Consider the following 26,861-nt stretch of genomic DNA (forward strand, 5'->3'; position numbering starts at 1 on the left):
AATTACTCAGCCAATACAAATAAAACCTCATGCAAGTATATCTTCATTGACTAACTAGTCCAAAACGTCATTTTAGCCAAGGCCAAAATTGATTATAACCAGACCAATATGACGTATGAACGGGTAAAAGCCGCATCGGACGGCTAAATCCCGTATTAGATTTTTTGTATTGGTAGTTTCGACCATAATTAGTCTAATTTTCTTTATGTTCCAAATTTTATTTTTCGGACTGATCACGCAGTAAAATTTAAGTACAAAATTTTTCAGTAACTGATTATGTTCTTTAAAAAACTGATTTATGAACGACAAAAGTACCTAATAAAACAATAAAATGACTTATCAACGATTAAATTTCTGTCTAGATTCAGCTTTTTATCTGTTCTTTAAAGAAGTTTTATGCGTTGATAATATCATGTGTACTTTCTATATTGACGTGGATAAGAAGTTTATCAAGTTTGATATTGCATATGTTTTACACATATGGTGTTACCCGTATCATATAGAAACTTGTCCATACCAGAGAAATGCCAAAATGGGTAATTTCCGATTCAGACAATAGTGTTCCTGGAAAAACATCTATTATGTATTTGTGTAATAATCTTGACCTTTTCTTGGATGGGATTTACAACCAGGAGTGTGAATTCTATATTGGCAAGGATGAAGTTGATTTCAAAAGATCCGGTATCGAAACAATCGTGCGTAAAATTGTAAACAAAATACTTGAATACGACCCATTTGTTGGCCACCATGATGATCTACAGAGAGTAGTAGAAACTTTAAACGACGACATTCAGATTTTCCATTCAGCAGGAGGAAAATTAGCAAGAATTTCTACATGCACTACAGATGATATTATTAAGGTTGGTAGTTTTTACGAAGGTACACGAAATCGATTTCCTGATGAATTTGATTTTATTTTTCCAGTTTATTGTTTTGAAAAGACAGATTGCACGTCAAACCTGTCTGCCAATATCATCTCGTCTATTTTAGATAAAACATATTCCATAATATACAACCAGATTTCAGAACCAAATTTAACGTTACAGGAAAAGGATTTCTTAGTATATAATTCAAGCGCAAAAAACATATGTTATGATAGCATTGTTTCTAAGAAAGGTCCAGCATGGAAGCTAAAGTGCATTTACATAAACATTTCTGGACAACAGAGTGAAATACTTGTAGACCTTGTACCCGCCGCTATAATTAAAGAATCTAAAAGCAGATTTGAGCGCATTGTTAATGAACTGTGCCAACTTGAACCTTTTTGTTCATCAATACTGTCTACAGGAAACTTGTTATTTGTCGAAGGTCGAATGGCATTTACTGTGACCGAGGTATATTTTATGACAGAAGAATTGCCTGTTCATCATCGTAAAATGTACCACCTACTCAAGTATTTGATCAATGGCCATAACGAGACAATTCTACGAGCTCAAGAATATTCTTCGTATATTATAAAGATTTGTGTGATTAATCATCATTTTAAATGCAAACATTTAGAAACTGGTGATAGCGTGTTGAGTAGATGTATTTTAGAAGTTTTACATGAGATGTGTAAATACAACGACACCTACAGTTTTCCATGGATTTTAAAAATGAACAAAAATTCGGTAAGAGGCAAAGTAAAGGAAAATCGAAAGCTGGTCATGTCTCCTCAGCTTAAACAGTTGCTTTCTGAACTGAAAATAATGAATGCCTCCAAAGTTAATGTTGGACGCCAGGAAGATCTGTCAAACTTCAGACCAGTTTCCAAACGGTTTAAGCACAAACTGACATCTATGCAAGATAACCATTGCAAAATATTTCCTGATGGTGAACTTGAGACCTCTGGCTTGGAACCTATATTCTAAGACTATATAAAAAATTATTAGGCTCACCAAATACAAATCAGGCTCAACCTCTTATATGGATGTCACAACACAGTTTTTCCCCCACTGAATTGTTTCAGTATATCATACAAAATGTATGTACACTTATGTCAAAATGAAAAAAAGTTTTTTAACTTGACAATTGATGGCTCAGGAAATGATTTTTAAAATTCCCTCACAAAGAAACAAAGTTTAGAAAAATATTAAGAGTTATCTACCTTTCTCGATGAAATTATTTTTTCCCTAAGTAATGTATTTCTCTTAAATCGTTGCAGTTTATCAAAGAAAAGATGTATTTTACCATGAATTGAATGAACAATTGTTGAAGAAAATTGTTACATGCAATGCCTGTCCGATTTTTCCTTGGACTTTCTCAGTTAAGATATAGAAAAGTAGTTTGTCTATAAAAAAAAACTTTATTATGAACGATCTAAATCATTTCTATAAAAATGCTTCTGATGGACAAAGACAGAAAGGGGTTCTTTTTACATGAACAAAGAATTAAACGCATAACGTTCCTTGATTATATTATTTTGATTTCTGCTACAATCTCTGTTAAGTGAAAGTAAAATTCAATAATTTTACTGGAGTACGGACTCCAGTTTACAACTTATTTGAAATGTCTTAAACCTGATACAACTGACACCAGTCACGGTACTATTTTACCTTTTATTTATGTTTGATTAGACGGATAAGCACACTAATATTTTAAAGCTTAAAAGGTATAAGTGTTACGTCTGTCTATTATTTCACACCACTTAAAACCGAAGTGTCAATTATCAAACACAATGATTATTACAATTATCATTCATCATAAACATCATAAACATTAAAGGTTGTTGTACCATATCTACAACATACTTTATAATCACCGTTTACCTCTTGTTTTCTAGACATAACAGCCTTCCTTACGGAGATAGATTAAGGGTAATGGACATAACTCTTGAAATCAATAATATGTTTATATAATATTCAATTTCACCAAAGCCCATCAAGCTTTTATTTGAAACAAAATTAAACCAGTCCAAATTGCTTTGATGCTTACATGATATAGATGTAAAATCCTGAGTACAAACGTTCCAATTATTTGTAAGGGTTATATCCCATACCCTAGGCCTACCTCCTTAAACTTACCTGTTTCATACTTATTCTCCAGCTAACATTTGAAAACCAACCATTAGTAAATATTTTAGAACATCTTTTGTATCACTTGTTAATACCCATCACTTTCAATGTTGAAGAGTGTAACCGATAAATGTTCTTAAAAAAATAAGTAGAATAGGAATAGTTAATTTGAACATAAAATAAGTCTGTGACGTCATAGGGAAAAATAAATCAGGTAAAATAATATATTGATAAAATAACATGCTGAAACAATCATTGTGTTTGTAATAAGTGATGGTGAATATAAATAGCATTTCAAGATTCTTTTTATGTATGAATTCGACTATAATTTGAAACCATAGCCACATAGCAACACATACTTTTCGCCGCTGCCTACATGTGTGTTTGTTAAAAAAAGTAAATAAACCAGAGGAAAAGCTGTGATTAAAAAAAATATCTGTGCATATGATATTATAGGATTTTTAACACAGTTTTTGACTATCACAGAGGCAGGGATGTACCGCGATATTGCTTACATTTAATATAATATTGGAATGCCTCTACTTTTTAAGTTAAGTTTTTGAGTATTCGCTTCGCCGATATCATAAAAGGAGATGTTTTTGGCGGTTACTATGCACGTTGGATATAAAAAGATATACAGACAAAAAGAAAAAAAACACAGGATTACGCGTCAAAACAGAATATACGTCATAAATGAACTCTAGGAATAGTAAAACTTAAAATGAAATAGAAATTTTCCAACAGTAAAAAACATACTTAATTTGGCAATTCAAATATAAATTACGAAAATACTGCGATATATCTCATAAATGTATTCAAAATGGACTAAAGAAATAATAGCCCAATGTGTGAATTATTGCCACATTGGTTTATCTGAAACAGAAACAATCCGAAGATTCTTTTTGTAACCTTAACCAATCAATATTACATCAAATTACGATTGTTACATACACTTGCAATTGAAGCGAAAACACAAACATTTAAAACAAACGAGTTACGCAATATGTTCTCAAAACAAATGAATATAAATCTTTAGCTCAACTGGCCATAAGCAATGTCACCTATTGCCATCACTTGGCGTCCGTCGTCGTTAATATTGTTTCAAAACTCTTGTCCGCTGAAACTACTGGAACCAGAAGAACCAAAATTGTTATAAATGTTCCCTGCGGGTATTGTGCATAAAAATAGAACGTTAATTGGAATGCCAAATTCTTTTACAGTTAAGTTTAAATAATTCTACTATAAAATTTAACATAAGATTAAGGAAAAAAAATAAATCAAAATAAAAATAACATATACATATATTGTGTACAAATTTAAATTGTGTTCGCTTTATAGTTTGTATGCGTATTTTGTGAATGCAAATTACAAATCATCAAAAATCATGAAATATGAAGTAGATTATTTGTGAGAGTAACATATGACGGAAGAAGCATAAACAAGGATAAAATAACACCTCTTGAAATGTCCTTTTTATGTTTTTACCTTTCTTTCCCGTTTCTATGTTCATATCATGCACTTGGATTTTGATGTATTTGAATTGACATATCATTTTCATTGTTATTGTTATATACAAACATCTAGAGAAATAGTTTTATTATTTAAACAAAGATTCACTCGAATTATGTCCTTAACAACTAATATAACTGAGATTTATCTTCAATTTCAATACTCAAAATTGTAGTAGTTACCATCCGCCTCGGCGGGATGGTAAATATAATGATGCACTCCTCTTTCGTTTTACAGTAAAGCAGGTAAGTAAAGTCCGGGTGTCAAAAGAATAGGCCAGCAGCAGCCTTAAGCTTGTCGTAAAAGGTGACTTAAAAGTGCTCAGAATCCTAGTGATGTATGCAACGTGTTGGGAAAGATGCCACGTTCCTCGCACGTTAAACAACCCTGTGTAGTTATAAATGAGTAGAAACCAGTGCGCTCCGCCACAGGATGCTGCATTGTCCGACCCTACCCGCCTCTCCCAGTGGCAATCGAAATTTGTTGACCCTATTTTCCTTGTATCCCATCTCATTTTTAATTTCGTCATACTTTATGGTGTATGCATCTGCACCATGAAAACTGATTTATTCAACGGGTCATAGTTTTCCTTTCCACGTTTGTCTTCCCCGGACTTTACTTTTTATGAGCAACTCGACGGGTGTTTCTAGAAAAGCAGAGGACGCTTATCCTACCGGTGTACCTGGTCCATGCTCCCAGTTTTCAGTGGAGTCCGAGTTGCTCATTTGCTTTTGTTACTTTGTATGTATGATTTTAGTTACTTTATGTTCTTTGTTGTGTATGTCTGTTTTCCATGTCTGGTCTTTGTCCCTGGATTACATTCTTTTGATTACCGCTATAACCTTGGTTCCCTTGATTACTCTTTCATGTTCATTGTATCATCGATTTCATGTTCATCGCCAGGATATTCTAAAAATGGAATTTGTCACTGAGAAAAAGATTTAAAAGTTATTAGATAGTATTTGCTTGAGAATATATGCATGTACAATGTATGTATTGACTTGACCATGTAAAGCTATATTATATGCAGTCCCTGATACAGTCCTAAAAGATGGAAAGTTATTGCGGTATCTGATAGTACATGTATACAAAATGATTTTTAAGTAAAATTTGTTTGAGAATATAGTTTGTAAAGTTAATGTCAGAAGTTAAATGTTATTATAAGGTCATCCAGATTTCCGGAACTTTCCGTAGCTCAGTTTTGCCGTTTAGTTTAATATTACAGTTTTCTTTTGTAAAGCACAACCATAGACCTGTAACTATAGGTTTAGGATACTACAGTGGTATGTAATGCAGTAGGTAAATGCCGAATTAATAATATCATTAGAAAAGACTTGCAGCCTGTTCTGTTACCGGGTAACAATTTATTTTTCAATTCTAAACATTTTATATTTTAGCAATAATTATTTGAGGTCTGTTTCGATTTCTATTGTAGATGTTTCATTCCCCGATAATAAGTTTCCTCATGTTAACAAACCACGTGGACGTAAACAATCAACAATTCGTTTAAATCTGTGATAGCTCACGATGTAAGTTAAAATTTATTATTAGTTACAATATTTATGTATTAAGCATTGTTATAAGCCTATTTTTTATATAGGATACGCCCCAGAAGGTCAATTTAAGGGATGTGTTTATGCAAAATGTTTGGAGCGCCTTGTGGTACTATTTATGGTTTTTGATTATGAATTATTTTTTTGCGTTATTATTCCATATTTCACTTACCCAAACCTAATTATATGATTTTTGCAACCCCTTAACCGAGATTTATTTTGAAATTTTTGGTTTTACACCTCTCCTCGCTTTTTTTTCGTTTAAAAAATGTACGGAAAGCCAAAAGTGTCAACTTGGTAATTTTTTCTACGTTATTTATTGTCGAATATTTGTCGAAACACGTCTCTCTGTGCTATATTTGAGGGATATCTACTCGATAGATCTGATGTTTAATCATATGTTTTTCTTGTTTTTGTGTTTATTATATTTGTCTTTTCATTTTAGTTAGAATGTGTTCCTTTTTCTTTTGTAGCTTTTTACCGCTATCATTGTTGAATAAAGATGTTCTATGAGACTATGTTGGTTGTGCTATATTGCACTGCGGCAGAATACAGCCATAACATGTGCATGCACAAATCTATAGAATGTATCAGGGTCATATAATTTTGCCATCTTGTATAAGTAAATAATAAATTGTTGCTTTTTTGAAAATTGTCCAAGTGAATGGCCTCGGCTTTTTAAAAGAGTCAATCTTGTAACGTTTGAACCCCTTAGAAAAATCACCTCTCATTTTAGAATCTCTGGGTCCGGCCGTCGTTGACGACCTTTTCACGTACACAATGCATGCGTAATTATAAGCGGACGGGTCCATATACGGTCAATCCGTGATCAAATACTTCGAAAGTTGTTATTCCATGCAATTATTCCCTCCCAATTTGAGTGGGGCATACGCTCGTCACATCTTCCCTTGGATCCTCATCTGGTGTATATAATATAGGACAATAGGCAAAATGCTTCGAACTCCACACTATATACTAGCAAAAAAAAGAATGGATACGGTATAACGCAAGAAACGCGCCAGCTTATTACCAAATTACTGAATAGTAACTAAATATTTTCATAGATCACCGAAATAAATATCCTTGATATCGTAGCTGCCCTATATCTGCTATTTCATATTTCATTGTGCCAATCTAAGAATTGGCGTACCGGGCTTCCGCCCCGTAAGTATTAAGGATTTTTGTTGCAAGAAATCTTTCATCAATCTCTCCCCCAATTGGGTTGCATCTCTTCGTTCGACATTGATTATACTAACGCCCTGACCTGAAATCCTGAATCAGCATCCGTAAATTTTTTTGTGCTCAACGTTGAAGACAAAGTCACACATGTCAAATAAGGTTTCTTAAATAAAAGCCATTTACCATACACTATTCTAGGGATATACAATATGTCATAGTAATAATATTATAGATCTGTATTTACCAAACACTGCTCTAGGGATATACAATATGTCACAGTAGTAATATTATAGACCTGTATTTACAGTCTAAAGAATGGGGACCCATTGTATGAATCAACTATATGAAATTCTAAGTGCTCAATACTACAAATGTGTGTTAAATGTTATGTAATCAATCACACATAGGTGTCAGATTATTTACTCCCTGTGTACTACTAGTAAGCCACTACACTTTTTTCAAGCAGCACGTCCCGGGATATACGCGCACATCGTCGAATAGTCCAGATGCATTCACTGATCTTTCTACCCTTCTTTCTTTTTTTCGCTAAAGTTTAGTTTTACCTTTGCGATTCAGTCAATATATGAATTTATGTTGATTTTACGGTGTAATTATTATATGCACACTTAAATCGATACTTGTTCTCCCTTTCGAAACGAGATACATGTACATGTCAAGGGGAAATATGTTGAACATGTTTGTTAAACTTCTTCGAATATTTTCAATCCATCAGCGCCATATCTTTTGGTGAAAATTTCTCAAATTTGATGCGACTTCATCAGTATGAATAAATAAAATAGAAAAGAATAGATTTATTCTACTCCAAGACCTATATCTCTTTATGATATTGATATATATAAATATATATTGATACTGTGAAATGTTTTTTTTCTTATTTAACGATTTGATTTGACATATTAATCTATTGGACGTCTCGAATGCAGACCGACTTGAAGTGCGTTATGAAAGTATTTATCAAAATCCCCAGAAATGTGTTTACTCAGCAAGTTATGCAGATTTACGAAACATTCCGATTTCTGCTGTTTATTTACGTAATATTCACATCCAAACATTATTTAATGTATTTAAGTATTATTGTTTTATTTATTTCAAGAAGGAAATGTTTAAATAGTGTACATTGACCTGCTAACTTAAGAGAGATAACTCTTGTTTGAGAAGACTTATTTTTTTTTAAATAACATAGTGATTTGATCGGAATAGATACTTAAACTATCTTATCACACCGTTTTCTAACAACATTTTCGGCACAAGTCTAGAATAGTATGAACGTGACTGAACCAGTATACAAAGAGATACGAAAGACTGAACCGATCTAATTAGACTGAACAAGACAAAAATGGTTACGGCCGATATCAGTCTTAACAGCTACTGAACAACTGAATTAGCCTGAACATTTTTTGTTCAGACAGATCAAAATTGTTTAGACCGAAATGAATGGCCGTTTAAGACTTTTACCAAAGTATTGGTGGACTAACATGCATGTTCATTGGGTTTCCCCGTGCGATGTTCAAATTTATTTTGTACCGAACTTTTACCCGGAGAACATAATTATATTTCACTGTTACTAAAACTGTTCATGCGATAAATATGTTTATTATTAAAATTTTCACACTAGTATTTACATTAATTCAATGACTCACCACTGTCCATTTGAGAAAGCAAATAAAGTACGGATTTTTAAAAAGAAGAAAACTCTTTAAATATTTTCAAATTTAGACTGAATACAAAGCAAGTACACTAGAAATCTGCCATGTCCTTATTTAAGAAAACTCGTAAATCTTGGATTAATATGAATCATGCCAAATATTCTTCAGATTTAAGGCCTAACGTTTGGAAATATTTGTACCGGCTCTTTGTAATTAATTATAAGCAAAGCGTTTCGATATATATACGAGGATCAGAAAACGACAAAAAAAATCACTAAAAATCTATATGGATAGACTTCTGCACTAAACATTTACCTTACGTATTCTATAATGTTTTGTCAACTTACATTTGAAAATCTGACATTAATTTATATCAAAGTTGTCTATCGTCTTCATTATAACTGTTTATCGCGTAGCAAAGCCTTTTTATATCGATATTTTGTTCCAATTAGGCTTTCAAAATTACACAGTATTTAACAATGCCCATTGATCTATTAATTATGATACATTTAAACATATTCAGCACAATAATATTTCTTTATTCAAGTTATTTATTGTTGTTTGTCAAAAGTTGATACTTGTTAAAAATATATATTTCATATCACAAATGCATCTTATCTCGAAGTTGTAAGTTTGTTTTTGATTAACTGCAACGGTCAAAAAGAAAACGAAATTACATAAAAAAGCCCTGAAATTCATTTAAAAAGGGAGATTACTCTTTATTTGATGCAATATTTGTTTAGGGAAGCTAAAAATTATATATTGACCAACAATTGCCGGTTAAAACATATCTTTAAAGTGTTTAACATTGTTATGAATAGGAAAAGAAGTCTGTCACACACACACACACACAGTACAATTTAATGACGATGATGTGAAAGAAATATAATTTCATTTTAAAGTACGGTTAATTAAAAAGAGTAATCAAGGGAACCAAGTTTATAGCGGTAATCAAAAGAATGTAATCCAGAGACAAAGACCAGACATGGAAAACAGACATACACAACAAATAACATAAAGTAACTAAAATCATACATACAAAGTAACAAAATTAAATGAGCAACTTTACTATGGTAATATAGACAATGGTAGGTATAGATACTGATTACATCCATATAGGTGCTAATATAATATCAAATTCGAGTAAAACAAAAAAAAAGGTATACAACATTGTGAACAAATCTGATCTCATGATACAGATATCTACATTATTACAATAGACAAGTTAATGTCGACCGTAACATATTTAAATGATGAATCAATTTGTAATTTGTGAAGCAATAATAAAACAAACCTATTTTATACTTAATTATAAGAAAAAAGTATTAACTGAATTATGTTTGACTTGAAAGACACCACGTGACTAATAACTTGAGCTTAAAGAGAGTCCGACTTTGGGGAAGTTATATACCCGAGGTTCATGTAGAAACTTAAACAATCTTACCAGAGGTTAACTGGAGAATTGATGTACCGGTTATCATTATGCTCTGGTCCAACTGACCCACTTTCTTCGCTCAGAATTTGAAAATAACGCCATTGTCTAGTATGAGTAACTTTAGAAGAGAAACAATACAGACATAGAACAAATAGTACGAACAATACTATTCAAAATTTGTTATTGCAAAAGTTATTCGAAAATAGAAAAAAAAGGTAAATATTGCATGTATTGTATATGCAAGGTAAAAACAAAATATATTCAGGTGTCTCTAGAGATATGCAAGCAGTGTTTTTACCTAAACAATAACATTGTCTTGATATTTAATATGGAAAAATTGGAAAAGACACTTATTATATGAGTAAAAGGGAATGGACGTCATTATATCTAGGCAAGTAACCAAATTGATGACTTTGTGCAGTGAAAGACTTTTCGCTATATTTTGTTGGATTGAAAGGGTAATCCAGAAAACCAAGGTTATAATGGTAATTTAAAGAATGTAATCCAAGGACAAAGACCAGACATGGAAAACAAACATACACAACAAAGAACATAAAGTAACTAAAACCAAACTTACAAAGTAATACGTATACACGATGATTTCAAAGCAGTCTTTGAACGACTGTAGTGAAAATATATATCTGAAAATGAAAATCTTTAAGATTCCATTACCTTATATATGTGGTATCTACCGTTTTTGGCTGTCTATCTCTTGAATTTCAAATATTTTGGGTTGATGTGAAAGTCGTCTTGGTTACTGTGTCAACAGGTTTATCACTTTTGCCCCTATTGCGATAGAAAAATGTTAGGCTATCAGTTTGATGTATTGAATGATCATAGTAATTCACAATGTGTAAGATCACACACAAACACATATACACACACATATATAAGTGTTATGCTAACACAGTTCTACGGAAAATATATCTGAAGACGCAAAACGTACACAAAATCATTTCAAATTAGTCTTTGAATCGCTGTTGTTAAAATTTACTCTATTAGTTTGCTCGCGATCCAAAATACAAAAGAAAATCGTAAATGCTAATGAAACTACAATAACGCTAACAAGTTAACAAGGCTTTCATCGACGTAGTGATGAGCTATCAAACATAAGAACATCTAAACAAAAGTATTTGAATTGTTATCCACGTTCATCAAAATTGAAGATTAGTAATTTAAATATTGTATATTAAAATAACTCGTAGAGAGCAGTGCATTACTTTTTGGTTAATTTTATGTACCTATAGTATGGCGAGAAAGCATCTAGCAGTCAAAAGCACAATATTTGTATTCAGGTTAACCCCTCAGGTGAACAAGTAAAACAAAATCATCAATATGCGGGTTATGATATGAACAGTTCAGCGATAGTGTATCATTTCTAATACATTATCAAGTGAAAATACAAAAAAAAATGTATTTGGATCTAAGAATTGATTATTTCCAAGTTATGGTTAAGTGTATATCTCTCAAACTTTATACAATAAAATAATGTTACTTTTCTTTTTTGTGCCTCTTACTAGTAAGTTCTTAGCGTTAATATACAATACCACGTTGAATCCATCTTAAAACACTGACAACCAAACAAAAAAGTGTTTACAGATGCTTGTATTACAATAGAAATATGTCCTATTTACGGGATTATATTCACATATTTCACTTCCATCACCTTAAAAGAAAGATAAGTTTTCGAAATAGATCGCCGATATCTGCATTTATGTTAAGTAGGTAAACTTGAAAGTCTACAACAGAGATGTAAGTTGAAGAAGTAGTAGTGGTGACAAAAGGATTTTTGTAAAAAGTCTGGAACACCAAAATGGACAAAACAAAAGAAAAAGAAACTGCAGAAAGATTTTTTTCATATTTTGTAAGGACGAATTGCCGCCGTTTATTTAACGTTGTAGATTACGACTGTTTGATTTTCAGTCGTGTTGGATTAAAACAAAATACAGAATAAGCAAGTTTATTCAACTTGCTTACAATTCAGAATAAAGTGTTAATGTGTGTGGCCGGGAAAATTTGAGTTTTGAAAACAAAGAAACTGAATGATTTAATAGTCCAAAAAATTAAATGGATGGTTGAACACAAAATAAAAAAAAAGATAAAATGAAATAAAATAAAATAATAATAATAAAAAAATATAAAAAAAAACTAAACAAATCCAAGACAATCATTATTTTCATATAAACGTTTTCTTGATGTATTGGTTTGAAAAAAAAATACATCAATGCATCTCTCAGTGGCATTAAAGGTTTATCTTATTAAAGGCGTCCTATGTATAGGAGTTATTTAGATGTGTCAAGTACCCACAGAAAAACAGAAAAATTGTGTCGCGACAATTATTCAAACAAGCTCCATTTGTAAAAAATACAAGAAGTTAAGAGGTCATTTTTCATCTTGACATAAGATATATGTTGAAAAGTAAAATACAACTAATGTAAAGTATATAGAAAATGTAAACTTACAAGAGTACTCCAGATACAGAAGGATTGCTACTATAAAGTAATAAGCAACTTTCATCTCAACGCTCTAACATAAAATACAATACCAATATATTCTTAACACTTTTGATTCCACAGAATGAACGTAACACTGAACAATTACAAATAAACCTAATAAGTACTATTATGAAAAAAAGCAAACGACTTCCGCACTTGACAAAATTGCTGATTTTGGGGAAAGTATTTTTTACCCTATACTTTGGGAATGTATAACGAATAACATTACTGAAGTAAAGAGGGTCAGTGACCGGCTACGAATTCCTACAAAATATGAAATGGAAGGTTTCTGTAAACCCATGTAGGTAACCAAATATTGAAGTTGTGAGAAAATTTGTAGAGATTAAGGGAATCATTGTTTTATTTCATCAACATCAACATCAACATTTACAGTATGACAAAATTTTGAAATACCTAAAACAGTGTTGCGTCATTCAATGTCTTGCAAAATAATGATTTTCAGTCCCTCCACTTGGGTATCAACGGGAAACGTAACGACACAGATGATATTTAAACTTCCCAGGGGAGGGATAGATGGCTCCTGTTGAATAATTTAAGCTGATATGTACAACGGCATGAAAAAGCTGTATCAGCTATGACAATTGAAAGTCGCGTTGAGTGCGACAAGGCAGTGTGCTATCCGCTCTTTTATATGTAGGACACATCAATGACCTGTTCGACAAACTAGATAATAGCAATCTAGGAACTGTAGTGATTGACCTCAAAATATGTTGTGAAGTGCAGGCCAATAGTATAGCTCTTCTATCGTCCCTACATTCTGGAATGCAGTCGATGATTAAAATGTATGAAATGCATATCATCAAATGGAAGTACAAATTTTCAGCACAAAAAAAACTGAGATCCTCGTGTTTGGATCAGTATGTCCGACAGAATCGACATTGTTATCATACGATTCCCCACTTCCGATTGTTACATCAGATAAACATGTCGGTATCACTCTTGACACAATGTTCAATTTTATGGAACGTCATCTATCCGATTGACGCACATTAAGACACTTATTATCACGACAAACAGAATTCGCCCTCACATGATACGCTGTCTATACCAGTTGCTTTGTTGTTGTATAGTGATTCAGAAATGCGCAAAATTTCAGGAAAGGGGAAATTCGGGACAATGATGTTTGTAATTTTAGCTTTTGTAGTTGTTTCTCCGCAGATTCGGCAACTTTTTTTGTTGTCAAAACTATTAAATACATTTTCGTTTTCGGCTTTAAATATATGTTCATACTGCAACACAATGCCTTCGCATATCTCTACAGGGATTTCATAGGTTTTTTTCCAGACACTATATGTTTCTTACGTTGATTTGCGTTTCCTTTGCGAGTCGTAAGAACGACCCCATTGAGTTTGTGATCGGTTTCAGCGGATTCTTCAAGAGTCTGGGATAAAGATTCGATGTTAAACCTCATAAGCTTTGTTCAGTGACGATTTGAAGAGTTTCTTACATTGTTTGTATTCATGGAAGAAAATATCATCGTTGTCGTGACGTTTCCCGTTCGATACCCAAGCAAGCGGAGGGATTGACAAGTACTTGTTTTGCACGACATTGAATGAAGCATCGATGTTTTAAGTATTTTGAAATTTTGTGATACTGTAAATTTTGATAAATAGAAATAAAGTGATGATTTCCTTAATCTCTACACATTTTCTCAAGACTCCAATATCTGGTAACTATACGGGTTTACAGAAACCTACCATTTGATATGTTGCAGCAATCCGTAGCCGATCCCTGAACCTCTTTACTACAGTAATGCTATTCCTTGTACAGATGACTCAATTCTCAAAACAGGAAAAGTATTGGAAATAAATAATTTCCGAAACCACAAATATCGTCAATTCGGTCGAGTGTGGAAGTTGTCTTTGATCATGATAGTACTTATTTAGTTTATACGATTATTTGTAATTGTTGAGTGTTTGGTTCATTTTGTGGAGTCAAAGGTGTCATGAATATATGATATTTTATTATCTGTTCGAGCAGATGAAAGTCGCTTATTACTGTGTAGTAACATTCCTACTGCAGCTTGAGTTTTCTTGTAAGTTTACATTTTCCATATGCTTCTGGAACAGGGTTATGTTGCTACAAGATTGAAGTCATCACTACAGAAGTTTTATGGTCGTCATAATGAACTCGTGGATCGTTATGGTGTATCCATCTGCACCATGAAAACTGATGTATTCAACGGGTCATAGTTTTCCTTTTCTCGTTTGTCTACCTCGGACTTGACTTTTTATGAGCAACTCGGCGGCTGTTTCTATAAAAGCAGAGGACGCTTACCCTACCGGTGCACCTGGTCCATGCTCCCAGTTTTTAGTGGAGTCCGAGTTGCTCATTTACTTTTGTTACTTTGAATGTTTGATTTTAGTTACTTTGTTGTGAATGTACGTTTTCCATGTCTGGTCTTTGTCCCTGGATTGCATTCTTTTGATTACCGCTACAACCTTGGTTCCCTTGATTACTCTTTAAATATTTTTTGTTTATTTTCAACATATTACTTGCATTGACAAAATATGCATTGCATGTCAAGATAAGTCACACGAAACACGACCTCTCAACCTTTTGTCTTACAAATGGAGCTTTTTTTGGATAAATATTTCTTTTTCGTCGGGTACTTGATACATTTAAATAACTCCTTTTAATTAGGTTAACTCTAAATGTCATCGAGAAAAAACTGACAATTCTATGCATTAATTTTATATATGATTGTCCAACCAATCAGATAAGTTTTTTGACTTTTAAATCTTTCAGTTTTTTGCCAAATCAAAATTATTCGGTCACGTACACTAAGGCTTTGTTTTGAAATATAAGCAACTTGCACAAACTGGTATCTTCGGTATTTCTTTTCAAAGCAACAAGTAAACAGAGCACATCAAGCAGTTGTAATCTACAAAGTGATATGAACGGCAATTTGTCATAAAAAAATATAAATGAAAAAACCAACTTTGTTTATTCCTTTTTCTTTTTCTTTTTTTCGTTTTTCCTTCGGTTGTTTCTTTTTCTTTTTTGTTCTTTTGTGTTGTCTATTTTGATGTTCTAAACTTTTTACAAAAAATCCTTCATTTTTTTCTTTGTCACAAGTACTACTTTTTCATATTATTTCTGTGTTGTATATTTAAAGTTAATTTAACATAATTATGAGTTTGGCAACAACGAAATTGAATGATTTACAAATCTCAATAACTTAATTGTTTCTGAAGCGAAAGGTTTTTTTTTCTGAAGTGGAATATGTGAAAAATGATCACATAAATGGAATATATTACCATTGCCATTCATTCTACTGTAAACGCTTGCGGTTTGGCTGTGAGTGTTGTATGATGGATGCAACGTGGTATTGTATATCAATACTAAGTACTTGCAAGTAAGAGGCACCCTAAAGAATAGGAACATTATTTTTTCGTAAACGGTTTAGTGATATACACATAACCATTAGTTGGTAATAACCACTTCTAGGATTAAAATATAGTTCTTCTATTATCCTTTCACTTGATAACGTATTGGAAATGATTAAAATCGCTGATCTGTCCATATTATAACCTACATATTCATGGATTTGTTTTAATTGTCCATCTTAGAAGTTCATCTGAATACAAAAAGTGTGTTTTGACGACTAGATATCAATAAAAAAGTAAATGTTTTACCGACACAGCTTTCTCCGCATCATTTTTAGACATAGACTTCGAATTAGACGACAGTAGTCATCTCAGTACAAAACATATATAACAAAAGAGACAATTTTGATTTAAAAAAAATCATTTCTTGTGCAGTAATATACCAGTTTGCCCTGCATATGGTGTCAATATTTCTCGTTATTAAGTTATTTTAGAGCTAGTAACGACTATTCTGTATTCTAAAGACACCATTATTGCCTTCGATATAGACTTTTGAGACAGGGTTTAAAAAATATGCTGCCAAAAAGGTGTATTTCCGATATCCATATCTTTATGTGTTTTACTAACAGATTATAGATGATGGATTTTCATAAAGTCTACAAATAAATTTGTGTAGTTTTTACTTGTAAAATTATTGTTTTTATCGTCTTGAACTTGACGCACCCTCCAATTTTATGGTCGCCCTCATGAACTCGTGGATTGTTATGGTATATGAAAACGTTTATTCAACGTGTCATATTTTTTCACTCATCTCTCGTCTACCTTGACTTTTATGAGCAACTCGGTGGGTGTTTCTAGAAAAGCAGAGGACTTTTGTTACTTTGTATGTATTATTTTGGTTGTTTTATGTTATTTGGCGTGATTGTCTGTTTTCCATGTTTGGTATTTGTCCAAAGATTACATTCTTTTGATATCCGCTAGAACCTTGTTTCCCTTGATAAATCTTCCACAACACAGTTTGAGACCTTTTGAAACTCTTGGCTAGGACTTACATAATTTTTATCGTATTTATTTCTTTTTATGTTCACTTAATTTTTCATATCTTCTGTCCTGTTTTACCGATTTTGACTGGTGGCAATTTCGTGCTGAAAGTAATAAACCATAATGGAAGCGGAAGGTTAAGCGTGCTATGCAACCTGGTTTAACCCATCATTTATTTTGAAATGTCTGTACCAAATCAGGACCATTGCGGTGTTTTCCAACTATGCTGGTTTTCTCTGATATCGCAATGTATTATAAGGACTTTCCTGTTAGACCGTCCCTATTTACTACTTCCTTGATTATATCAGTTTGGTAATGTTGCTATTTCCTTTAATTGATTAGATTTACATTTTGCCCTTTTTAGGTTAAACTGGTTTGGAACTCATCATTTTAAGCATTTCTGCTTTTGAAGCTTTTCTGTACTTTTAACAAACAGAATTAAATATCTAGTATTATTCACTGATTCCAGGGTTTGGGTGTAAACTTAAACTTGATTATACATGTATTTGCATCCTTGTATCGATATTTTATGTTAATCTTCGCCGCGCATAATATATATCTATATAGTAATGCTGTAGCAGTAAGATTGTTTAGTTTTCACGTCCCATTAGACATTTTATATGTATATTACTTGATGTGACTGTATTTGTATACTGTTGAAGACTCTCTATTTGTCTTACCCGATACCAAGAGCATGTCCTCACGAAAACGCCATTCAATCCCACAATGCCCTAATATTCATCCTCAAGATTCATATTTTAATAATGCTTTGTTTCAACGAAATGTCGGAGCAAAGAGTTGGGGTATAATCCAGTATAAGCTACACCCAATCTTTAACTTCCTACGTATTTTGTTCTAATGCTGTTGATGACAGGTTATTACTTGAAACACATGTACAGCAGATTGAGATTTTCAATGTTTATCTGAAATTTACATTTTTATTTTGCGTTATCACCTCGAAGTTGATATAATGTTTTTTTGTTACTTTTCTATCTAAGAGAGTGATCACAGTATGAAAAAGTATTTGATATGAAGTTTAAATTAAATTACTTTTTTTTCATTGAACTATGTGAGTGCTAGGTGTCAATGTGAAAAAAAAAAAAACACCAGTGTTTTAATTATGACTGAAAGGTCATGGGTCATTTAAGGATTTGTTTGTTTTTTAACCATAGATGCATAAGATTATTTTACGACATACAATAAACTGAATTTCACCAATTCAATAAATTATCTAGTGATCTTTATTTATTATTGGTAACGAAAATAAAACAATTGTGTTTTAATTATGACTAAATATTCATAGATCACTTTATGATTGGTTTGTTTTATTACCATAAATGCATAAATTTATTATGTGACATACAAAATAAGGAATTTTTCCATTTCAATAAATTATTTTTATTTACGTTCATAATTATTTGTTTTGAAATACAACAATTGTAGAAGGACGAGAACAACGACAAAAGCAACAAGAACGCCAGAACGCAAACGAACGACCCCATCTCCATGTACATTTTCAACAACGACAAAAGCAACAAGAAAGCCAGAACGCAAACGAACGACCCCATCTCCACGTACATTTTCAATGACGACAAAAGCAACAAGAAAGCCAGAACACAAACGAACGACCCCATCTCCACGTACATTTTCAACAACGACAAAAGGAACAAGAATGGCAGAACGGTAGATACATTTTTCATATTTAAATATATATATTTTAATCCAACAGTATATGATATTTACTAACTGCACCAAGGTATCAATGTGTGTTATCGCATGAGTATACGACCTCTATTTACTTTTACTCATATACTCATATGAGTTATTCCCCTCCCCAATTCTTCTATAACAAATGACAAGCCAAAATGATTGTTTAGGTAAAAATACTGTACATATACTAGTCCAACTACCGCATATATAGCACGCACTGTCAATGTATGAAAAACAGAAGAGAAATCTTGTAAAAGAACGCTCAAAATAATTTATTGCAAACGTTATTCGAAAATCGAAAACAAAAATTGTAAATATTGCATGCATGATATATGCATGGTAAACAATCCGACAATGACTCTACTAACAATATATTCAGAGACACCTGAATATATTGTTTGTAGAGTCATTGTCGGATTTTTTATTTTATTTTATTTTTTTCGATTTTCGAATAACGTTTGCAATAAATTACTTTGGGCGTTCTTTTACCAGATTTCTCTTCTGTTTTTCATACATTGACAGTGCGTGCTATATATGCGGTAGTTGGGCTAGTATTATTTGTACTCTTATGTATTTTATACCTGTGTTATCGCTGTTCCTCATGTAATAACACTGGACAAATGCGTAAAATTCAATCAGATCACAATAAATGTGTAGAACTTCAGCACCTAAGCAGCACACAAATACCATACGAAACAAGTGGAACAGACGGAAAGGATGGTGTTGTTAATCAGCACACCATAATCTCGGGTAAGATTTGGTATGTTGCTACATGAACCTCTAGTATATTATTTCCCCACAGTCGAACTCTGTTTAAGTTAAAATTAGTAATCACCTTGATACCTAATGCAACATCATCGAATCTTTTACTATAAAAAACTTTCTTAATAGTTATGAATAAAGGTGTGTGTGTGTGTGTGTGTGTGTGGCTATATTATGTTTTACAATTAAAAAAAACATTTAATTCACAAATCTGTCAAATCGTATGATATTGATTAAGTTATCTCCTTTTTTAATGAATTTCAAGGCAAAAAACAAGATTTAACTTTGAGAAAGGATGCATTGGTGATGAAATGGATGAACTTTGTTTAAACAAAATTTGTCCAGTTCCATCCAATTTCAAATACACAGAAATGTGATAAGGTAACCGATTGGTATTTGAAAGGGATGTGTTTAACTGCCATCAATGATCTAAAAAAAATCAGTAAATACAATAATACGTTAATAGTAAAATCCCAGCTTTACCTTAAACAATCAGTAAAAAAATATTTTTAATTTGTATAGCCAAACATATTCTTTTTTTCTCTGGTTGAGAATGATTTAATACACATTTAATGTATCATCATTATTTACAGTTTAACATCCTCGGTGCCCTCCGCCATCTTACACAGACTCTGTGCAAGCAGACAACTTCCTAAAGTGAAAGACCAGCATTACTACAGTGTAACACTGGAGCTTTTGTATTCCTTTCTACATTAAAATCCATTTAAAGAACATGAGTTCACTTCAGGTATTTGAGGGATTAGTGCTGCTTGCGTATGTGCGCACTAAATTTCACATTCGGTATTTTCGATTTTCTATTTTTTTATAGCTTCTATGAGCAAGAACGATAAAATCCGTCACAGCTAATATGAATAGTTCAAAGCACGGTATGTTTGGTTGATCAATCTTTCTGGATCTGGAATGCATAATATATATAACGATATTCAACCTATGGGATTATAAACCATCGATCTTAATTAATCAGTCAATAAATGAAATTCCTTCATAAGTTTTAACAACTTTGCAAGTTTGTAAAATTCGTAGAATTTCACAGATATCGGTTATTGAATAATATTCCTGCTGAACGACTGCTTTGTCAGACACGTGTATAAAATAGCCAAAATATGTATGTACTGGTTGAAACGAGAAACACATTAGCAAAACGATATAAAACATACATAAGATATTTGCTTATTTTCCAAAAAAATGAATTAACAATTTCGATATTGGAACTAATTAGAAGCTTGATAACTATAATTTTGGACAACTCTTACCAAACTTGTATTTATAGAAGAAAAACATTGCAGTACAATGGAATTTAGTGAAACTTTCACAAAATCTTTTTTGTGTATTGCTCTTGTGCACTTCCAACATAAGAGATTGTCCACATGAACTTTGGGGTCCACATACCAAACAAGAACTTAGTCATTTATGAGTATGTGGACCTAGAGCCACCCATTTCTTATCCATAATTCTCCTGCACCTTTTAATTCAATGGAATTTCATTATACTGTTGCAGAATGTTCATTTATCCTTGAATTTATGGGCCTTCTGTTTCAAATTTTGATCTGATTTTCTTGTTTTGGTCTAAAATACGAAAATATCTTCTGTACTATCCCCTGAGGTGGCTACTCATCTGTTGTCCGTGAATCAATCTACACAACAGGTTAAAATGTAATGAAAACGTTCGCTGTATACAGAATATCGATTAAAAATGCACTCGTTTGTCGAAGTGTGTCTTGTTTTGTTGTGCAAACATTTTACATTATTTATCATTAGAAAAATTGAGGGAAAAAACTTAGTATATGAGTAAAAGTAAATTACGTCGTTATATTACGGCGAACAAACAAATTGATCACATGTTGCAGTAAAGGACAATTCTCCATATATCGTTGGATTGAAAATATATATTTAAAGATGAAAACCTTCAAGATCTGATTACACTATCAATGTGGTATCTACCGTCTTTGGCTTTGTATCACTTAAATGGGTTGAAGGTGTGAATATTTTCTTGGTTTCTGTAGCAACAGATTTATGATTATTCCTCCTATTTTGATAGAAACAAAACAAATATACGTGTTTGTTGTTCGTAATGACCATATCATTTATCCAGGTCTATATCGTATAATTCATATAAAAAAAAACCATTTATTTAAGGTTGTGCAAACAACTTTTTGTACATATTATAATATATCTTTCTACCAAGGACGATGATTGTGATTTACCGTCTATGTACTGGATTCCTAAAGTTCACAAGAATCCATACAAACAATGTTTCATAGCTGGATCTGCAAAATGTACCACCAAACCTCTTTCAAAACTTTTAACGTCTATACTCACAACAGTCAAAGAGGGTCTGCAGTCCTACCACAACACTCGTTACTCCCATAGTGGTATTAATTCAATGTGGATCTTTAAAAATTCGAAGAATCTTTTGGAGACAATCAGTTCAAGATTATTATCTGAATATAATAGCATTAAAACCTATGATTTTTCAACACTGTATACTTCTATTCCCCATACTCAGTTAAAATCCCGACTTACAAACATTATACATCGTTGTTTTTCCAAAAATGATGGTACACCTAGATACAAATATATAGTTCTTGGTAGAGATTCCTCATACTTTGTAACAAATAATTCCAAGTCATCTTCCAATATATTGAAGGATCTAGCCAAACGATATTCTTTCCATCTGATCAGATCAGCTATAAAGTCAGCCTCATAAGAGTGAAGGAATAGGTCAGCAAGTAAAGGAGCACAATTTGTTCCCATTGGAATGCCGACCGTTTGTTGAAAACACGTCCACCACACTGGACAAATATGTTGTCGATTAAAAATTCCAGCATTTTGTAAACATCTTCCGCTGTAATTTTTAATCGACAACATATTTGTCCAGTGTGGTGGACGTGTTTTCAACAAACGGTCGGCATTCCAATGGGAACAAATTGTGCTCCTTTACTTGCTGACCTATTCCTTCACTCTTATGAGGCTGACTTTATAGCTGACTGTAAGTGGAGAACTGGTTATAATCATCACAGAATAATGACTGAATTAATTGAATTAAATAACGACATTTTTTTTCATTTGTAAGGCAGAAGAAACAATGTTTTCAACATTGAAATGTTTAACATTGGTTCTGTTTCCAATTTTAGACAAAATGCCAAACAGAAAAAAAGCTACAACTCAAGTATTTAGACATTAAAAATACTAAAAAACTAGACAAAGTAATGCCCCGCACTACATTTCAACACATCTACCACATAATGTTTGGTCGTCAAAATTCATTGATGAGAAGATTATTGTGTCTGAGAGACACATTTGATGCTCCCACATGTACTTTCTTTAGAATGGCGAATTCCATGAAAATGTCAAGTATTAAAAGAAATCAAAACCCTGATAATATGCATGTCTTCAACCCATACATAATCACTCTGAAAAGTATCACCTCCTAACCTAAATACTGTAGGAGGAGTTAACTGAAATAGACATGTACCCTATGTGCTCAAAATGGTGACAAAATTACAAAGTCCAACTATCCATAAAAATGTCAAATATTGATAGAAATGAAAACCCTGATCATAATCACATCTTCAACCCATATATAATCATTCTGCAAAGTATCAACTTCGTACCATGAATACTGTAGGAGGAGTTAAGTGGAATAACTATATAGCCTGAAGCGAAGGACGGACAGATAGAATTATGGACGTACAGGGGTAAAACAATTGAACTGGACATTATGGGGACATAAAAACTGCTAACAGAATAAAACACAAAACTAAATTTTGAACTTAAATGGTCCTTATCTAATTCAAATATTTTTATTTCACTTGATCACAGCTTGAAAAATATGAGTATTTTCCATTATTAAAATTCACAATTCACAACATAAAATGTTGAAATATAGGGAGTTTATGAATCAAACATTTTGGGTTTTCCTGCTTTGTAAATTATAATTGAAGTCATTAACAGACAGTATTGTTTATCATTTTTTCCTTTAATATATACATGTAAGTTTCCCATACAAATCATCAATTATTAACATCACATTATTTAATGTCGGTTGACTTTACATATATACTGATGATTTGTCCCGGTTACAGTCTCATATGTATATGAAGGAGGAGCTACAGTAGTGTGCTTTGTGTGCGTGTGCCTTTCCTGTGCGCACTTCACGTGTCGTGTATCATGCAACGGTAATGTATTCTGATTGGATGATAAAAATGGCTCCTATGGTAGATCAATTTTACGGAATATCATTGTAATTCCATTTTCAATGAGAAGACAATATTTTGTGAGGAATCAAAACTTGCAGGAATTAATTGGTTTCAAACATTCGAACATTATTTGTACATATAATAAAATACTGTAAATATTTGAATGGCATTCCAGAATGATCTGGGAAAAGTATCCCGAAATATAACTGTTTATGATTTCGTGGCGATCATTCACCTGGTGGTAATAGTTTGTCTTTTGAGAATAAGAATTGAATAAATATTACCCCAATTTTATGAAGCTTCAATATTTTCATAGTCCAAGACCTGTGAAAATGTTTTTGCAATGTGCCATGTATAATAAAATGAACATATTTTATATCAACAATGCAATGTAATTTTTTAGACTAATAAGATGGTATTGCATTAGTTAAAATAGCTTAATTATTTAAAAGAATAGTACTTTTTACCAGTATTTTATGAAATTTTGGTATTTTTATTATCCTGGAACAAGTAAAAATTATTCCCCATAAGATGGTATTGCACAAGTCAAAAATACTCAATTACCTAAAACTTGAGTATATCTTACCCTTATTTTATGAAATTTCAATATTTTCATACTTGGATACTAGTGAAAATGTCTTCACAATGCACCATGTATAATAAACAAGAGGCTCCCAGGAGCCTGAATCGCCCACCTGATTGAATTTTGCCTTTCAAAGGCAATAAATTTAACAAGAAGTTGTCCAAAAATTTTGACTCAAGAAGTCTTTGGTAGGCCTTATCATAAGGATCATTTCAACAATAGAAAGTTTCTTTTAATCTATCATAGTTTTCAAGATATTGACTGAAAAATGCTTTTTCCCTTTCGAGCGCAATAACTCTTACAAGGACTCATCAGAAAACTTTTATCCCTGAAGACTTTTGTAGTCCTAATAATAAGGACCATTTCAGCTATTGAAAGAATTTGGCTAAACCTAACGGTTTTGGAGATATATGCAAAAACTACTGACTGCTATGTTTTATTTTTTTAATAACGGCTGCCATGTTTTTTGATGGATCAAAAATTACCACATCGATTTTATGCAGGATACCCCAAGGAACATTCATACCAAGTTTGGTTTCGATTGGTTAAGTAGTGTCAGAGGAGAAGATTTCTGCAAGAAATAACATTAAAAATAGCAAAAAATGTTGAAAAAGGGCAATAACTCCAACATGGCTTCGGTCTCACTAACCACTTCTAACGTTTCCATTTCTTTACATGTTAAAAAAGTAATTTTCAAAGTCTCACTGTGAATTCCCATGACAAATGACATCTTAAAGCTGCATACCGTTGCGAAGCTTGGAAAATAAGGCTTCCAAAATCATTATGCTAATGGTACGATGATAGTAGAAATTCTTCACAAAATTTACTTGAATAAATAATACTGAAAATCCACATTTTTACCTGTTCTGCTAACTGACAGCATGGAGGCATATTACTCACACATGTAAACAATATTCATACACTTTTGTAGTTAATTACATATATGATTTTAAAGTACACATTCTCAGCTTTATTTTGACCACTTTTAATCATAATACACACAAATAATGCACTTACAATGCATATGTCTAGGTTCAGTGTGTTTTTGGTACTACATAGGGGATGGCCATTTGACCCGGAAGTGGTTAGTGAGACCTTAAAAATATTTTATCAGTTTTTATGTTTTTCTTTTTTTACATTTTATGAAAGCTTGTGGTATTGTGAGTCTAATAAGACCAAAACTATCAAAATCAGACATAGGACTACAAAGAAATGGTCATTTTTATATCATGCCCCTCAGTGATATTTTCCCTAAATTACTAAAAAATTACAATTTTAACTAACTTGTCACACCAAATTGATACCTATGATAATTCAAGAAGTTGTAATAGTAAATATCATTTATCACTATGAAAAAAGAACAGATTTCAACAATTTATATCATACCTATTTCATTACTGTACGATTCTAAGTCTGTGCTGTGTGACTATTTGAGTACTTTGAATATCCCAAGCAGTGACGTTGTGTATTTCATGGATGACGTCAAGTTATGAGTCACTGTTACTAATAAAAATGTTGTTGCTATGTTGTTTTTTAAAATACCTTGCACAATGCACCTCTTAAAATATAGCCAGATTACCAATATCACTATACTGATTTTATGGGAAAGTGGAAATAATGACCAGGAAAGGCAATTTTCCTCAAATTATGCATTTTTCTGAAATATGCCATAATTTAATTTATGGTCTCACTAACCACTTCTAACGTTTCCATTTCTTTACATGTTAAAAAAGTAATTTTCAAAGTCTCACTGTGAATTCCCAGGACAAATGACATCTTAAAGCTGCATACCGTTGCGAAGCTTGGAAAATAAGGCTTCCAAAATCATTATGCTAATGGTACGATGATAGTAGAAATTCTTCACAAAATTTACTTGAATAAATAATACTGAAAATCCACATTTTTACCTGTTCTGCTAACTGACAGCATGGAGGCATATTACTCACACATGTAAACAATATTCATACACTTTTGTAGTTAATTACATATATGATTTTAAAGTACACATTCTCAGCTTTATTTTGACCACTTTTAATCATAATACACACAAATAATGCACTTACAATGCATATGTCTAGGTTCAGTGTGTTTTTGGTACTACATAGGGGATGGCCATTTGACCCGGAAGTGGTTAGTGAGACCTTAATAGATTAAAATGAAAATTAGACCACAGATAGATCTTATCATTCTGAACCTGTCAGAATTTGGCTAAACCTAACCGTTTTGGAGATATATGCAAAAAACTACTGTCTGACCTCTATGTTCTATTTTTAGTAACGGCGCCCATGTTTTTGTATGGATCAAAAATCCCCACGTCAGTTCTATGCAGGATACCCCAAGAAACATTCAAACCATGTTTGGTTC

The 26,861-nt window shown here is 32.2% G+C and overlaps 1 protein-coding gene across 4 annotated transcripts; it reads left to right on the forward strand.

The window, feature by feature from the left end:
* The first annotated feature begins 440 nt into the window (after positions 1-440).
* On the forward strand, positions 441-20,671 carry LOC148598780 (uncharacterized). 4 transcript variants are annotated; one of them, XR_015918632.1, is made up of 4 exons: positions 441-860; positions 5,938-6,031; positions 18,666-18,905; positions 20,288-20,671. XR_015918632.1 is itself a non-coding variant. In XM_088561722.1 (3 exons), the coding sequence occupies exons 1-2, from the start codon at positions 525-527 to the stop codon at positions 6,010-6,012; spliced, it is 411 nt and encodes a 136-aa protein (XP_088417848.1). In that variant the 5' UTR covers positions 441-524; the 3' UTR covers positions 6,013-6,031; positions 6,529-9,635. The 4 variants fall into 4 exon arrangements, 1 of the variants encoding a protein (XP_088417848.1); XR_015918634.1 differs by lacking the exon at positions 441-860 and adding an exon at positions 5,742-5,801; XR_015918633.1 differs by lacking the exon at positions 441-860 and adding an exon at positions 5,742-5,785.
* Positions 20,672-26,861: the final 6,190 nt, after the last annotated feature.

This window comes from Perna viridis, chromosome 14, assembly GCF_037379345.1.
Source record: "Perna viridis isolate PV_CMFRI_1.1 ecotype Kerala chromosome 14, ASM3737934v1, whole genome shotgun sequence".
In the NCBI taxonomy this organism is placed as follows: domain Eukaryota; kingdom Metazoa; phylum Mollusca; class Bivalvia; order Mytilida; family Mytilidae; genus Perna; species Perna viridis.